This window comes from Leptonotus elevatus, chromosome 6, assembly GCF_054856555.1.
Source record: "Leptonotus elevatus isolate MCC_2025b chromosome 6, RoL_Lele_1.0, whole genome shotgun sequence".
NCBI classification, from domain to species: Eukaryota; Metazoa; Chordata; class Actinopteri; order Syngnathiformes; family Syngnathidae; genus Leptonotus; species Leptonotus elevatus.
Genome location: NC_141244.1, coordinates 15,084,669 through 15,102,064, shown reverse-complemented (window position 1 = coordinate 15,102,064; position 17,396 = coordinate 15,084,669). Strand labels below are relative to the sequence as shown.

The 17,396-nt window shown below is 37.7% G+C and overlaps 2 protein-coding genes across 12 annotated transcripts in view; both read right to left on the bottom strand.

Moving 5' to 3' along the window:
• phactr4b (phosphatase and actin regulator 4b) overlaps positions 1–17,396 on the bottom strand; it is a 44,663-nt gene that overhangs the window by 18,551 nt on the left and 8,716 nt on the right. For 3 of the 9 annotated variants that reach the window (XM_086078570.1, XM_086078572.1, XM_086078577.1), the window contains exon 1: positions 1,478–1,696. The exons of 4 other annotated variants lie outside the window; for them this stretch is intronic. In XM_086078570.1, the coding sequence (XP_085934696.1) occupies positions 1,478–1,538 (61 nt within the window). In that variant the 5' untranslated portion in view covers positions 1,539–1,696. Of the gene's footprint in view, positions 1–1,477; positions 1,697–17,396 lie in introns of those variants that run through there. 2 more of the 9 variants (XM_086078578.1, XM_086078580.1) reach the window with 1 other exon arrangement.
• Positions 3,986–16,255, bottom strand: LOC147172209 (N-lysine methyltransferase KMT5A-A-like). Of its 3 annotated transcripts, none has more exons than XM_086078117.1 (10): positions 15,925–16,255; positions 15,072–15,213; positions 14,818–14,980; positions 12,837–13,038; positions 12,028–12,090; positions 11,372–11,434; positions 7,728–7,790; positions 7,234–7,299; positions 7,020–7,106; positions 3,986–4,376 (listed from the first exon to the last, which is right to left on the bottom strand). In XM_086078117.1, the coding sequence occupies exons 2-8, from the start codon at positions 15,187–15,189 to the stop codon at positions 7,252–7,254; spliced, it is 720 nt and encodes a 239-aa protein (XP_085934243.1). In that variant the 5' UTR covers positions 15,190–15,213; positions 15,925–16,255; the 3' UTR covers positions 3,986–4,376; positions 7,020–7,106; positions 7,234–7,251. The 3 variants fall into 3 exon arrangements, 2 of the variants coding, with proteins under 2 accessions (XP_085934243.1, XP_085934244.1); XM_086078118.1 differs by having other exon boundaries at positions 12,837–13,029; positions 15,925–16,170; XR_015095347.1 differs by lacking the exons at positions 3,986–4,376; positions 7,020–7,106; positions 7,234–7,299; positions 7,728–7,790 and adding an exon at positions 10,687–10,704 and having other exon boundaries at positions 12,837–13,029; positions 15,925–16,165.

Sequence of the window (17,396 nt, the reverse complement as noted above, 5' to 3'; positions counted from 1 at the left end):
CACAGAGAGGAAACGGCACTCCACCCTGATTCTGTGACAGAACAAAGACAACCTCTTCCCCTGGAAAACCACAACACAGGTCACTGTACAGCTCAGTCACACCGCTCTGCTAGTTCCAACCCGGTGACACTAACTCACTCGGTGAAGCTCATAACCACTGGCCGTTAACACATTAACAATGTCCTGTTTGTGTATAACATGTCTGTGCAAAACTACACAGGAGTTCTGGCTGTCGTGCTGTGTAATCAGAAGCTGCAGAGATAAGGCGCTGGAGTCAGGAAACATGGGGGCGTGTGATTATCGGAGGCCACACCTACTGGTCCTATAAACACACACCAGGGAGCTTCAATTTCCCTCTGACCTCATGGTTGCATGAGTCATGACAGCCTTGGTCAGGTGAGCAAGTGATCACACTAGATTGTCGCTTGAGAACAAAAAAAAACCCTCCGCTTTTAGCCAATCTGCTCTCCAATCCTTCCGGATCACTTATGTAACAACCTAACTGCATTAATCACTAAACCATTGGCAGAGGATTATGACACTTAAATGAGCTTAATTTAAGAAAATCAATAAGATTCCAGAGCAGACAAAACATAATTAGAGTAGTTGTGATCAAAATAAAATTTAAGTCATCCAAAAATTCATTAACGACCTAAAAAAAATAATATATACATATATATTTTTTTAATATCTATATCATATCGTTGCGGACCTCTTTACAATAGATATATAGATACGGAGGTGTCAAATTCAATATTGTAATTAATTCATAACGTTTCCCGGCACGTCTCCGAAAGCTGCTCCTTGCTATGCAGTGGGCATACATTTCGACCAAGCAAAAAAACGGAAGTGCTGCTTATATTACAAGTAGAAATCATTTTTGCCGTGCAGCATAATAAAAATATAATTCGGGTATACATATGACTGTTTTCATAAAAATGTATTTTAAGTCAGGTAAAATATTGGGAAACATCGCCCTTGAAGGCCATGTATTGCGATACACATGTATCATATCGTGTTATCGTGGTGACACGCATCGTATCGTGAGGTTCTTGGCAATACTCAGCCCTAATGACCTGACCATACCGATATTTATAATACAATAGTTTGAAACGGAATAACTTCAATTTTGAACTATGAAAAAAAAGACAATTCTAAATGAGCCCCATTAGGAGATATTTTTCCATTATTTCAGTTGCCTAAATAAATGTCATGTTTAACATAAATGTGCCACACGTGCACAACTACATGAAAACACAGCTGACATTCCTCCACGTGATCCCGTTGATTTAACATTCCTTGTGGTGGTAACGTGAAGGGGAAACCGAGGAGAGAAAGAGAGCGCGACTATGCAGTACTTGCGGAAAAACTAATAACTAACCGTGAGTTCGCTCTCTTCGCAGCAACTGCACAAAAAACAGTTAAAGGTAAGTCACGGTTTTGTGTCCTGAAGTGGAGAATAAGTGCAGAAACTCACCGCCATTGTTATGTTGTAGTGGATCCCGAGCTGGGGTCTCCACACGGAGACTCTGTCCCATGATCTCGCCCCCTGCGGGGCCTCTACCTGTCCCAAGTTCAAATGCGTGCAACCTGGACAAACGTGAGGCTGCACCTGCCTTCCTCGCCCTTCAATAAAAGTCCTCAAGTCTCCCCAAGCTCAAGTTCTTTCTTCTTCTCAGTGTTCCTGTTGTCTACCCTTCCCCAATTCCTTTCAGTACTCCCCTCACCCCCTCCCTCTTTCAATCTCCTTTAAGTCCTCCCCTCCCGGCAGGAGCTGGACTCCCTCTCTCCACGACTGACCCTCCCTCGTTGGCTCATAGCGCAGGTCAGTATTCAGTGAAAGATGCCAACCATTCCTGGGAAAGCGGAGTTATGTTTTCAACGGGAGCGAGTGTGTGAGAGTATGTAGGGCGATGGATGGAACAAACATGAAACCACACAAGATAAGACTTCCTATGTAATAGGGATAGACTGATAATCTGTGCTGATATTGGGCATTTTGACGAATACCGGTATCAGCCTTAACCCACTTTTTTTTTTTAAGTCAAGATTGCCACTTGTATTTTAAAAAATTGTAACCCCCCCTTTTTTTTTTAAAGATATTGGTTAGAGTTACCTGTAAAACTAAACACACGACAATAAGAATTACATCCACTGTATATTTAAATACAAAACATGCTTAGTTTTTAAAAGATCGTTAGCCTAGCGCTAATGCTAAAAGCGAAGGGAGGATCCCACTCAAATACTAACGGGATTTGCCATTTGTATTTTAAAGAATTTTGACACCCCTTTTTGTTTGACTGCAAATGAATATCGGCTCCAAATATCGTTTATTGGCCTCCTTGACTACTAATAATCAGCATTGGTATCGGCCCTGAAAAACCCCACATCGGCCTATATAACACTTCAGTCAGTGCTTCTTTCGTCTGGCCAAAATGGCAGGGATAACCACGTGAAACGAAATAAGATGCTACTGGAAAGGAAAACAAAGTATTCATTTACCTGACTGTGAATTTGTAACCTAATTTGCGTGCAATGGATAGACAGTACAACTCTGTAACTGAACACTGCCAATGGACAAAACAAATCATACACAATCACACCTGTTACAAAGAGTCGGAGGAATTAGATAAAATAAGACAGAAGGTACATTTGTGGATCACTTACAATGCTGTTTACCTCCTATCGAGCATTGCGTTGTTGAGAAGTAGCGAGAGTGTTTGCCATGCTGCTCGTTACAGCCAAACAGTTTTACATCTCCACGGGTCTCATGACTGTTCTTAACAGAATTAGCTTAACTTACTTGAAATGTTTACCAAAAGGAACTGCACAAAGACTACTACAGTGCACAGAGTGGGTGCAGCGGACCCCAAAAATGCGGTTTGCTTCCCTCTGATGTTTGAGTGTCTTCAGAAAACCTTGTCCAAGTTTGCCTCACCGGACTCCTAAGCACCGAGCTGTGTCGTCATGCCTGGATGGCGTTTTCTTAGTGTTTGGCTGCATCTCAGCTGTTTCGAAAAGATGGTGAGCTAGTGTGTGTGTGTGTGTGTGTGTGTGTGTGTTCAACAGTGTTCCTTTTCTCTTTCTGTGCCCCACATACAGCTTTCGCACCGGGCCAGCTTCCAGAAAGAGCTGAGCCAATCCGCATGAGCCCAGAACCTGTTGGCCTGACCTGGATAACAGACTGGGCCAGACTTCAGCAAACAGGCATACTGAAGCAGGTTTAGGTTGTAAAGTGCATATCTAGACACACACGCGCACGCGCACGCACGCACACACACACACACACACACACACACACACACACACACACACACACACACACACACACACACACACACACACACACACACACACACACACACACACACACACACACACACACACACACATACTTGCCTCTGTGTATTATGAGGACATTTTTTCCAAACCGGTTTAATTGTGTATTACAGGGACACCCCTTTCTGCTAATGCCAGAGAGATGGGACTTGCACCCAAAAATTTTTTTTGGGGTTGTCCAGGGAAATTTCACTTCAAAACTTGAAAAAACTCAACACACGAAAAAAAGAAAAACCTGAAAAAATCCGTAATTGTGAGGACATAGATAATGACCTAAATAAGCCACGCCCATTACAAAAATGGTAATTATGAGGACCAACTCACATTACAAGGACAAAGTTTACACAACACACAGCAACCATGTCACTGAAGTGACTTGAAAGTTCTGGCATTCTGACTTTACACAAACTAAAATGGCATTGATGTGTAATGACTTACCTGATATGAGGACACATTGTTGTGCACAGCAATACTGTGAAATGCAAAGTCATACCTGGTCCTTGAGCACCATGTTACAACTTACAATTTTAGGACCGACTGAAACTGGTATTTTAATAAAACAATGCTTCTAATGTGAGAACAGGTTATCAAGGTAAAGTACAGCTTTGTAATGGATAAGCTAGACATGAAACCAGATGCAAAAGAGTCAGTGAACATTGAACATTTTATTCTTTTAAACATGACTGCCTCATCTTAAACTTGAACATTGAACATTTTATTCTATAAAACATGACTGCCTCATCTTAAACTTAGGTAGCTCTTAAAAGTGATAACATAGAACGAAGCGGCCGCTTACTTGCCACTTTTCTTTTTGATTGAAGTACCTCGATTGCGTACAAAGTCTCTTATATTTTGAACAGTGCGATTTGCCAGGATAGGGTGCTCTGCAGTCTTGCACAGATCACATTGTATTTTTGTGGCAAACTTCCCCTCCTTAATAAGGTCTTTGAAATGCTTCATCACAGCAGAAACCTCAGCTGGAGACCAAGGATGCTTTTTCTTTCTCCGAAGATCGTCAATTTCATTTGTGAGAAGTTCTATGAAAAATAAATAATTTGTTAGAAACACAAAATGTACTGTATATCAACAGTAAAGACCATTTTCAGTTTTTACCAACACATGCCATCTCAACTCACAATAGTCACCGTTAACAGTGATTCACGACTGACTAAGCCAGGGTACATTTTAAGTCTGAAAAATCTCATGGTACACCCCAAACAAAAATGTCACAAGATGTGAATACACATATCAATCACAGTGGAACCTCGGAGTTCGAATGTCTTGGAGCTCGTACAAATCGGACTTTGAACCCCCCCCCCCCAAAAAAGAGTAAAAATGCCTCGGAGTTTCAAACACCCAAGCAAAGCTGAATGTACCTTGAAAGGGTAGCCTAGAGAAGCAGGCTGATGCCGAATGCTCACATCACGGTAGTCGAGACGAGGCGCTGCTCATAACAAGTCAGAGCGTGAGATGCCCCGTACAGTCGTGAGTGCATTTTGATTTTTCCATGGTAATTTTCTATGCCATGGGCCCAAAAAAAGACAATAGTGCCAGGGGAAGCAAGGAAAAACAAACTACAGTGGATTTAAGAAAGGAGATTATCGCACCTATCGTGACTACTTTCGTAAATACTGGCGCAAAGACCCCTCCGTAGCTGTTTAATAATGTGCCTGACGTTAAACAGCGCATGCAAGGACCCCTTAGTAGTCTAACAATATGCCCAATGTAAAATACACAAACTCCGCACTGAACTAAAGCTTGCATTAACATAGCAATCATGAGGAATTTATAACGGGGTCTGTACATTTGAGAGTGCATTTTTTTATCCACTGATGCAATCACACCACAACAAAAAAGGTCAGGTTTTTTTGTTTTTACTGTACACGTTAAATTAAATAACAAATAAATTAAAATACAAATGTTCTGTTTAGGGAGCTTGGGAACTGATTAATTGCATTTACATTATTTCCTATGGAAAACAATTTCAAGTTAAATTCTATTTATGTCCCTGTAGGGCAATTAATGTTACCGCAAAAACTGAACAACATTTAAGAAACAAAACAAAGACTTTGAACAGTTCACAGGAATGTTCAAACTCTGAGGTACCACTGTATTTATCTTTTGTCATCCAAGGAAGAGCCTTCATTTGTTCTATCACTATACATTCCTGGCATAGATGGTGTAACAAGCATTCATTATATATTCTAAATCATTTTCTGACCATCCATCCATATTCTCTCGAGGGTCGCAAGCATGCTTGAGCCCATCCCATCTGTCAATGGGCGGGAGGTGTGGTTGACCAATTAAGTAAAATTTTATTTCCCCAGAACACACCATAAGTGCTCTCATGGCGCACTGTGCCACGGCACACTTATTAGGAATCACTGGATGAGCAAATGTATGCCATTACATGACGCTGCATTTATTAATTCAGATATAAGCGCAGTCTATAATCATGTCCGATCAAGTCTGAGCTGGTGCATGTACATGTCCCATGGCGACCAAGCGTACATACAAATGTATTATAATTTCATCCTTGTTAATTTTTACTGCGGTACATTAAGCCTGGTTCACATGGCCGGAGAATTGGCCAGAGTTTAGCCCCAAACTTCCCCTGCCGACATCCAAACGATAATCATAACAGATAATCCTGCCGTGTGTCCTGTGTGCTGACGCCACACACGGCTCATACAGATATCGGCCCTAGGAAGGACCTCCAACTTGAAATTGGGGATATTCAACATGTTGGATTGTTTTGGCCCAGCTTCACTCCATGTGCAGAGTGCCCCGAGGACAAAAACGTAACCTGGCAATAGCCAGATTGATATTGTGATTCACTCAAGGAAGTTAATATATACAATATCAATCTGGGACTGCTCCGCAGGGATTTGCTTGGGTAAGGTGGGACATTCTGTACAATACTTTGAGCTGATTGGACGATGCAGCATTGTGCACATTTGTTTTGACCAATCACAGCCACAGATGAAAATGTCGTATTTGTTCTCGTCAAGGGGGGGAATGGTCCGAACCATGGATCGGTGGAAATCAACAGGCTTGGTACAAGATGTATTCTTCGGAGTTTGTAACTCACAAAATACCACCAGAATTCATCTTGCAGAGCAAGGTTAAAACCACAGCGCAGCCAATCCGAAAGCAAGCCGACGAGTACGATGGTGGGAAATCCAAAATCAATACAGTCATGGAGCAGTAGAAAGTCTGTGCTTGCGCTATTACACTTTTTTTTTTATCCACATACATACTACACGAACAAACGTGGTCTCCGGGCGGGAAGCGAACCCGCGCCAGCAGCACCAAGGGCAAGTGATGCCTCGCCACCCAGAGCCAATTTACACTGCTTTAAATACCATTTCTTTTTACGACGCTTTTTCGGCTGAAAACAAACCAGGAAGTATCGTGACTGATTCTGTATGTTTGTTGACTCAAGAGGTTTTGCAGGACTTTAGTATCACATTCATTAATGAACTTTGTTCGTGTGTGTGTTTGATTGTGCAGTGTGGCTGCACACCACAAACGGTACGTTCAAAACTGTTACTCTTGTGATTTTTTTCTCTTCACGTGGCGTCTCTCACAGTTTGGAAGTCGGCCGACAATTTTAAAATCCTACCGTGTCAACCAGGCTTAAGTGGTACATTATTATATAGTATGTCTGTGTAATTTACCGTGATGTCCACGAGGCTTTGTCTTCCTGGCTTTTTTGGCCTTGGGCCCTGAAGGTTGTTTAACAGGCTGCCACAATGTCTCGGTTCCTGTAGAAAGTACAATATAGCTCAATGTAGTATTACAACAGAATTTGAACTAAACATGATACTCTTCTTTACATAATAATTTAGTAGTGCGGGGGTGCCCAAGTATCGTTATCAGACATATGCTTGCATGGCATTTGCGGTACGGTCAATATGTGCCTCCCAAGCCTTGATGCCCCAATCCGATGTCGGAAGTCTGAAAGTCCGTCGGAATGCGCAAACAACACACAGAAGTACATTGTAACTCTTAACCATACCTCTGGATGTTCCTTCTTGTGGATCATCTGTAGGTGGAATATTTTAAAAATAAAATAAAAATAATTAATTGCAAGGTTTGGCCAACAAGCCGCAAATCATACAATAAAGCATGTTATCAGATGGCGGCTCATACCATGTGTGGGCCCTGAAGGTTGTTTAACAACGATGGCGATGCGCAATTAAGATAGTCTCTGATTGGTCAAAGTCAGACTAAAGTATGCAATCCAATATTAATTTGTTACATGTCTTTGCAATACACATATTGCATGAGCCGTTTGTGTGACAATATATTTTTTTCAAATACCGTGCAGGGTCTTGCTTCTAAAAAATATTTCAACATCAACATGCAAAGAGAAATCAAGTCACCTGGTCAACTTTGGCACATTCTATCACAGCTGTCTCTTCATCAAGTTGTGCTTCAATTGAAACCTGGTGCAGATGAAGAGAAAAATACAACTAAAATTCTGTTCTTAGTAACACACAAGACTGTACCTGTGCATTAACACAGTTACAGTACAATGAATAGAATAAAGTATTGTGAATGCAGACACATTTTATTTGCCATTACAAAAATAAATGCATCACATAAATCCACCAGCATTAGAGGTTTGAGTAAATTGATATCTATTTTTCACAATGAAACAACAGAAAACACACACAGTCCTCACAGAGTCCAAACCTGACCAGAGTATGAATTGTGAGGACTGTATCTGTAAAGCCAAGCCCTGAAAACGTATTTTACACTAAGTGTATAAATACACTGTCCTCAGAGTGTCAGTTATTCACATCTACAACATTGTGAGGACTATGTATCTGCGATGGCTGCGCAGATCAAATCCTTTCAAATTAAGTTATTTTTTGTTAGTAAAGGTCGTCGATACAATTCTCTTGTATGGCGATGTGCAATTAAGCTAGTCTCTGATTGGTCAAAGTCAGACTAAAGTATGCAATCCAATATTAATTTGTTACATGTCTTTGCAATACACATATTGCATGAGCCGTTCGTGTGACAATATATTTTTTTCAAATACCGTGCAGGGTCTTGCTTCTAAAAAATATTTCAACATCAACATGCAAAGAGAAATCAAGTCACCTGGTCAACTTTGGCACATTCTATCACAGCTGTCTCTTCATCAAGTTGTGCTTCAATTGAAACCTGGTGCAGATGAAGAGAAAAATACAACTAAAATTCTGTTCTTAGTAACACACAAGACTGTACCTGTGCATTAACACAGTTACAGTACAATGAATAGAATAAAGTATTGTGAATGCAGACACATTTTATTTGCCATTACAAAAATAAATGCATCACATAAATCCACCAGCATTAGAGGTTTGAGTAAATTGATGATATCTATTTTTCACAATGAAACAACAGAAAACACACACAGTCCTCACAGAGTCCAAACCTGACCAGAGTATGAATTGTGAGGACTGTATCTGTAAAGCCAAGCCCTGAAAACGTATTTTACACTAAGTGTATAAATACACTGTCCTCAGAGTGTCAGTTATTCACATCTACAACATTGTGAGGACTATGTATCTGCGATGGCTGCGCAGATCAAATCCTTTCAAATTAAGTTATTTTTTGTTAGTAAAGGTCGTCGATACAATTCTCTTGTATGGCGATGTGCAATTAAGCTAGTCTCTGATTGGTCAAAGTCAGACTAAAGTATGCAATCCAATATTAATTTGTTACATGTCTTTGCAATACACATATTGCATGAGCCGTTCGTGTGACAATATATTTTTTTCAAATACCGTGCAGGGTCTTGCTTCTAAAAAATATTTCAACATCAACATGCAAAGAGAAATCAAGTCACCTGGTCAACTTTGGCACATTCTATCACAGCTGTCTCTTCATCAAGTTGTGCTTCAATTGAAACCTGGTGCAGATGAAGAGAAAAATACAACTAAAATTCTGTTCTTAGTAACACACAAGACTGTACCTGTGCATTAACACAGTTACAGTACAATGAATAGAATAAAGTATTGTGAATGCAGACACATTTTATTTGCCATTACAAAAATAAATGCATCACATAAATCCACCAGCATTAGAGGTTTGAGTAAATTGATGATATCTATTTTTCACAATGAAACAACAGAAAACACACACAGTCCTCACAGAGTCCAAACCTGACCAGAGTATGAATTGTGAGGACTGTATCTGTAAAGCCAAGCCCTGAAAACGTATTTTACACTAAGTGTATAAATACACTGTCCTCAGAGTGTCAGTTATTCACATCTACAACATTGTGAGGACTATGTATCTGCGATGGCTGCGCAGATCAAATCCTTTCAAATTAAGTTATTTTTTGTTAGTAAAGGTCGTCGATACAATTCTCTTGTATGGCGATGTGCAATTAAGCTAGTCTCTGATTGGTCAAAGTCAGACTAAAGTATGCAATCCAATATTAATTTGTTACATGTCTTTGCAATACACATATTGCATGAGCCGTTTGTGTGACAATATATTTTTTTCAAATACCGTGCAGGGTCTTGCTTCGAAAAAATATTTCAACATCAACATGCAAAGAGAAATCAAGTCACCTGGTCAACTTTGGCACATTCTATCACAGCTGTCTCTTCATCAAGTTGTGCTTCAATTGAAACCTGGTGCAGATGAAGAGAAAAATACAACTAAAATTCTGTTCTTAGTAACACACAAGACTGTACCTGTGCATTAACACAGTTACAGTACAATGAATAGAATAAAGTATTGTGAATGCAGACACATTTTATTTGCCATTACAAAAATAAATGCATCACATAAATCCACCAGCATTAGAGGTTTGAGTAAATTGATATCTATTTTTCACAATGAAACAACAGAAAACACACACAGTCCTCACAGAGTCCAAACCTGACCAGAGTATGAATTGTGAGGACTGTATCTGTAAAGCCAAGCCCTGAAAACGTATTTTACACTAAGTGTATAAATACACTGTCCTCAGAGTGTCAGTTATTCACATCTACAACATTGTGAGGACTATGTATCTGCGATGGCTGCGCAGATCAAATCCTTTCAAATTAAGTTATTTTTTGTTAGTAAAGGTCGTCGATACAATTCTCTTGTATGGCGATGTGCAATTAAGCTAGTCTCTGATTGGTCAAAGTCAGACTAAAGTATGCAATCCAATATTAATTTGTTACATGTCTTTGCAATACACATATTGCATGAGCCGTTCGTGTGACAATATATTTTTTTCAAATACCGTGCAGGGTCTTGCTTCTAAAAAATATTTCAACATCAACATGCAAAGAGAAATCAAGTCACCTGGTCAACTTTGGCACATTCTATCACAGCTGTCTCTTCATCAAGTTGTGCTTCAATTGAAACCTGGTGCAGATGAAGAGAAAAATACAACTAAAATTCTGTTCTTAGTAACACACAAGACTGTACCTGTGCATTAACACAGTTACAGTACAATGAATAGAATAAAGTATTGTGAATGCAGACACATTTTATTTGCCATTACAAAAATAAATGCATCACATAAATCCACCAGCATTAGAGGTTTGAGTAAATTGATGATATCTATTTTTCACAATGAAACAACAGAAAACACACACAGTCCTCACAGAGTCCAAACCTGACCAGAGTATGAATTGTGAGGACTGTATCTGTAAAGCCAAGCCCTGAAAACGTATTTTACACTAAGTGTATAAATACACTGTCCTCAGAGTGTCAGTTATTCACATCTACAACATTGTGAGGACTATGTATCTGCGATGGCTGCGCAGATCAAATCCTTTCAAATTAAGTTATTTTTTGTTAGTAAAGGTCGTCGATACAATTCTCTTGTATGGCGATGTGCAATTAAGCTAGTCTCTGATTGGTCAAAGTCAGACTAAAGTATGCAATCCAATATTAATTTGTTACATGTCTTTGCAATACACATATTGCATGAGCCGTTTGTGTGACAATATATTTTTTTCAAATACCGTGCAGGGTCTTGCTTCGAAAAAATATTTCAACATCAACATGCAAAGAGAAATCAAGTCACCTGGTCAACTTTGGCACATTCTATCACAGCTGTCTCTTCATCAAGTTGTGCTTCAATTGAAACCTGGTGCAGATGAAGAGAAAAATACAACTAAAATTCTGTTCTTAGTAACACACAAGACTGTACCTGTGCATTAACACAGTTACAGTACAATGAATAGAATAAAGTATTGTGAATGGTTCTCTTGTATGGCGATGCGCAATTAAGCTAGTCTCTGATTGGTCAAAATCAAACTCAACTAGGGCTGGGCAATAAATCAAATTAATTAGCTTAATAGTCATTTTTAAAATGTAATAGTTGAAAATTTGCTAAAGCGTGAAATCGAATTTTGTCTTCTGGATTATTAAAAGCTATTATGTTCCATTACATCCAGATGTTATTGTGAGTTGTAATTTTGCACAAGTGGTGGCAGATTGTTGGATGGTTGGTTTTAAAGACTTTTTATTTCTTTTTTTGGCCATATCGCTCAGCCCCAGACTAAAGTCAATCAATCAATCCAATATTCCTTTGTTACATGTCTTTGCAATAAACATATTGCATGAGCCATTCGTGCGCCAAGATTTTTTCCATATATTGTGCAGCCCTAGTATCTCCACCCTCCACTAATTTCTTGCTTCTGAAAACCGATTTCAACATTAAAAAATAAATCTCGTCACCTGGTCAACTTTGGGGCAGTCTGTGATAGCTCTGTCTTCATCAGGTTGTTTTTCAGTGGAAACCTGATGCAGATGAATAGAAAAATACCAATACAATACAATTTTTACTAAGACAAGACTGTTATAATGCAATTTCATGTAATCATGAATGTGCGACCAGTAATTCTAGTATGTCACATGTATGACACAATATCCAAATGTCATGATAAGAAATCAAGATATGATAATTAACATGATGTGAGGTTGGCGATACTCACGATAACTGAGAAAAAAAAGTCACAATATTGTAAAAAAAATTATAATATAAAAAATAATAATGATATTGAGAAAATAATTGTGTTTTTGTAAATAACAGTGACAAAAGAGTTGGCCAGTATTTTTACCGTCGGGTGTTTCCATTGGCTCAGTGGTTCAAAGTTTCATTGTATAATCATAATTAATCCTTTTTTTGTTTTGTCAAAACTTGCACGATAAAATGTTACTAAAAATCCCTGTAGACAGTTTATGCAAGTTTTTAAATCAGTAATGCAGTGACACGGGAGGAGAAATTCTATATTTTACTTTGCAATTCAATTACAGTGTCCACTAAATTTCCATATACCGCTCTTAACATTTTTAATTATGGGCTACTGTGTTCCTATTTGTTTTTTGGGGTTTTTTATGTTGCTGAGGCATAATCATGTAAATAAACAATAGGTATTTTCAGTATTTCACCAAAGATGCACCTGTTCATAGTGACAATACTGGGAAATTAACCTAAATTCAAACAGCAAGCCGTTAACTCTTTGTGAAAATTAACTTGTCTCTACCTTTAGTCTCCATGGAAAATCAAAATTGCCATAGTTGTAGGTTATTTCCTCCCCTGGCTCAATGTCCTTTGTCGCAAACAAACAGAGATGGGGCTGTCCGTCTACAGTGATTCTCTGCATTTTGCTGTTTGGGCTGATGTGTTCATCATTGACGAGTCTCCCAAGTGAATTATCCTCTCTGGCTGCATCAATGCTGAAATTGTTAAATAAATTAAAAAAAGACAAAATTAATAAAACTATAAAGACAAGCACACATGATATGTATTAATAACCCCCACCTCTTCCACTATAATGTCAATGGTAAAATACAAAATTATTATTAAAAAAAAGTATACCCAACTCAGTTTATCAACATCTGGACACTAATTTTAAATTAGTTATTTTAGGTCAGAAAATATGTTTAACTTCATGAAACTGAGTGAAGCTAAATTTGATTTACGTACCGTAGGCATAGTAGGTCTGAGTGTTCATCAAAAACTAGAAATGTTATTCCTAAAATAAACATTTAAGCCACTGTAATACCATGCAGTTTGACCATGAGCACTATGCTTAAATTCAGAATAAATAAATAAATAAATAACCGTGCTTACGATGATCAATTCAAAATAAAAATAAACTCAACATGTCAAATATGGCCATTTAGATTTTAGGAACACAACTTTAAGCCATTAATACCTTGTTATTTTATGCATGGACAATATATAAAATAATGTTTCTGCCTCATATTGCGCTTAAAGTTGTGTTCTTAAATCCTAAACAGCCATATTAAAAAGGTTGTGTTGATTTTTTGTTTAATTTACTGGGCAATAAGAGTTTTACAGAATAAATGAAAGCAAGCTTCTATCTCTTTTCTGCTGATCCGAAAAACTATCCGATTTGAACCGTGACTTTTGTGATTCTTTGCACCACCAATAGTTGTCGCCATGTTTGTTTCTATTTACAAATTAAACAGAATAAAACACGGATTTGACTACAGTTTTCACAGTATTCGAATGATCGAGGTACTCCCATTCTCTCTTGATAAAAGGTATCATTTAACATTAAGATTTTTGAGACAAATGTTCATTCCACTTAAACTGTTCACCATTTTTGGGGGGTTATTACTGTCAGAAAATGTTTCAGATTAAATTAGCAGGTGCCGCAATTGTTATAATTAGAGAAAGTTACAGTTGCTTGAAAGTTTACATACCCTTGGGGTGTGTAAACTTATGAGCACAACTGTAAATGTACAAAAGCTTAACGTCGCTTAATGACACTAAAATGCTATTAATAGTCACCAAAATTCACAAGCACATCTCTACTAATGTCAACTTCAACCTCTGGAAAATATCAAAACAATTGCCACAGTATTTTGTATTTTATGGACATTAAGCCGGTTTCTCACCATTATAATGTGCTCACATAAGTTTACACAACCCTCGGGTATGCTTTCAAGTACAACTATAAGTTGACTTTAGTTTTACTCATCCACCAAAAAGAGAATCAAGCATTCAACGCTTCTGAACATTAAATGGAATTTACTTTAACATAGTTGAGAACTCAAATTTAAGTCACTGTAGTCTATTTTGAAAACTGCACACTATTGATACATTCTGGTAATGATATGTATTTGACTTAATTTGAGTATTGAACACTCACAGAAAATACGTTGACATCTAATATGTCTAAGATTTATTTATTCACTCGTTTTGTGTTATTTTGTTCTACCCGTCTTTATTGCATGACTGATATTTATTCCATGTACAGCATTATGTATGCGGCTATGGTTATTTTATAGTCCTTTAGAAATAAAGTTGAGCAAGTCACACTATGAGTAAATTAATTTGCTATTTCTTCCCAAAATAGTCAACTTAACTTAACTTATGTTTTACAACATAGTAAAATCACTATACAAAGTAGCAGCCTGCAGGTGTTTATATTTTTTAGGGCGACTCCCAAAAAAAGCCAAAATTAAGTATGACAACACACCATATAAACATACCATAGTGTTTTTCCATCATAGCGAAATTCAAACATGAAAACCTTCAGGGCATCATGATAAACTCTCAGCCTGTTTTCACGTTCCTGTTTGCTTACAAGTTCTCCTCGATATTCAATGAGAAAGTCTCCCTTCTGAAAGGAGCAGCAACTGAACACTCCTCGACCTTACATAGAAAAAAGGATACATCAGAAATATTTCATTATAACAATAATGAAAACTAGGCCCATACTAAAGAATATTTTACCAATACTCACCTTTGAATGAATTGATATATTTTATGGTGAAGCCATCCTTGTCTTTAGCCAAGGATGAAAAGTATGCTGCCTCGTCTTTGGGCTTAACTTTTGCTCTCTGTCGCCTCATGACTGACATGTTACTGAAGATAATGATCTAAAGCTATAGAAAAAATGAGTTTCAATTAGTTTGATAGGTAACTTGACGCAGATGTTTTGAAGTTGACTTTCAGTGTACCTTGAAAGCCTGTACAGTGTACAGTAAATGTGCCAAACAAAATAAAATACAGCTCTGCTAAACATTTACATAAATGAAATGTAATGAACACTAACAGACTTTACTGAAATATTTTTATTGAAAGAACAAATGTAAGTAAACACAAATACAGCAATTTACCAAATTATAAGTGATTACTAAGCCATTGTTTAGAACAAACAAGAGTAACTGTAAATTAAATTAATGACATAATGACACATACTAAGTTAGGATGGTCAGCCTTTTATTCAGAGTAATTAACTTCATTACTCCACCATACAGGGACATAAAACGTTTACCAGTATTTTCCTTTGTATATTTTCACATCACAAACCAGCCTATCAATCCACCCTGTTATGGCTTTCCTCTTAAAAAATAAAATTAGCATTTATCTTACTCAACAGACGGTTAGCTTTGCTATGCTAACCGTCGCTAACAAAAGCATAGCAATTCTAAATAATTATCTGCATCCATCATAATCAACAGACTTTTTGTTTTGCTGCACTTACACTGAACTTGCATTATAATTCATTGCCGCGAAATTGCAAGGCGCAATGTACACGAGCGACCAACATAAAAAAAACAATTTGGAGGAAAAATGTCGAACTTTAAACCTACCTCATTAGCACAGCTGCAAGCCATCTGCGTTGAGTGGACGTCACGTGAAGTAATTAGAGCCGGGGGCGGTTCTCTTTCGGTGCTGCTAGATGACGTCACTTCCGTACTCCGGACAATATAATAAATCACATTTAAATCAACAAATTGGTTCAGTTGTTGGATTATGAACATTGTTGATAAGAGTGGCTATTGTATGATTTACAGTTTTACAGTAAAAAAAAAAAAGAGCACATTTAAAATTAACCCCAAAGGCTCATATACTAAATTAATTACCACAGACGAAAACAAAGGATATTATTGCTAGAATTATAGATAATTTTTTAATTGTAAAATGTGATTTTAGTTTTGTTTTTTTAAAAACGTTTTTTTTTTTTTTTCATTAATGAAAATGTTTATTTGCTTTAGTAAATAAAATAACCTTGCTGCTGTCACACAGTTGCGGTCCTAGGATGTTTTGGTATTATACTTCAGTAATGGATGCATGTGTTCTTTGGCAAAATTGTGAGCGAGCCCAATTTCTTGGCTAAGAAGCAACCTTGCAAACAAATGGTCACATGAAGCTTTACTGTTGGCATGAAGCAGGACTAATGGTAGCGCTCACCTTTTCTTCAACAGACAAGCATTTTTCCAGATGCCCCAAGCAGTTGGAAAGGGGGTTAATCAGAGAAAAATAACTTTAATCTTTTTTCCCTTATTTTGGTCTGTATTTATGGAATCCCTTTTTCACTGGTCACACCAGGCCATCCTCCAAAAGTCTTACTCCCTCACCATGGGTGTAGATTGACTCATACCTGCTTACTGCCATTCCTGAGCAAGCTCTACACTGGTGGTGATGTCCTTATCCCGCAGCTGAATCAACTTTGGGAGATAGTCCTGGCATTTGCTGGATTTTCTTGGGTGCCCTGAAGCCTTCTTCACTTAAAGTTTGTAAGGTCACTAAAGGAAATTACTTTAATTTTCATGGCAAATAGGGAATTTGCAATTCATCTAATCACTATAACATTCATACATGCAAATTGCTATAAAAAAAACAATAATAATAAGTCAGCACTGCAGATTTTAAGAAAATCAATGTCATTCTCAAAACATTTTGCCACTGGTGTACAGAAAGATGTTATACTGTAAAGGCAGGGTGGGATGTTAAATGATGAATCAATGTACGGCACTGACAGTTTCTCTGTCTCTGCCTCCAGCTGTTCAAAGTGATGTGATAAACAGCTGGTAACCATTGTACATTTTCAAATAAACAACCACTGCAAGAATTAAATGCTGAAATATATAATTAAATGTCATAGTGTATTTCATTATTTAATTTATCTACTTAGGAATTGGTGGCTGCAAAAAAAAAAAAAAAAAAGAAGGCTCTGAGTCTACACACAAACATTCACAATACACAGCATTTTGAGAAAAAACTGAATTATGGGGACATGTGCGTAATTGTGGGGACAGGTGACGGTCAGCCAATCAAATGC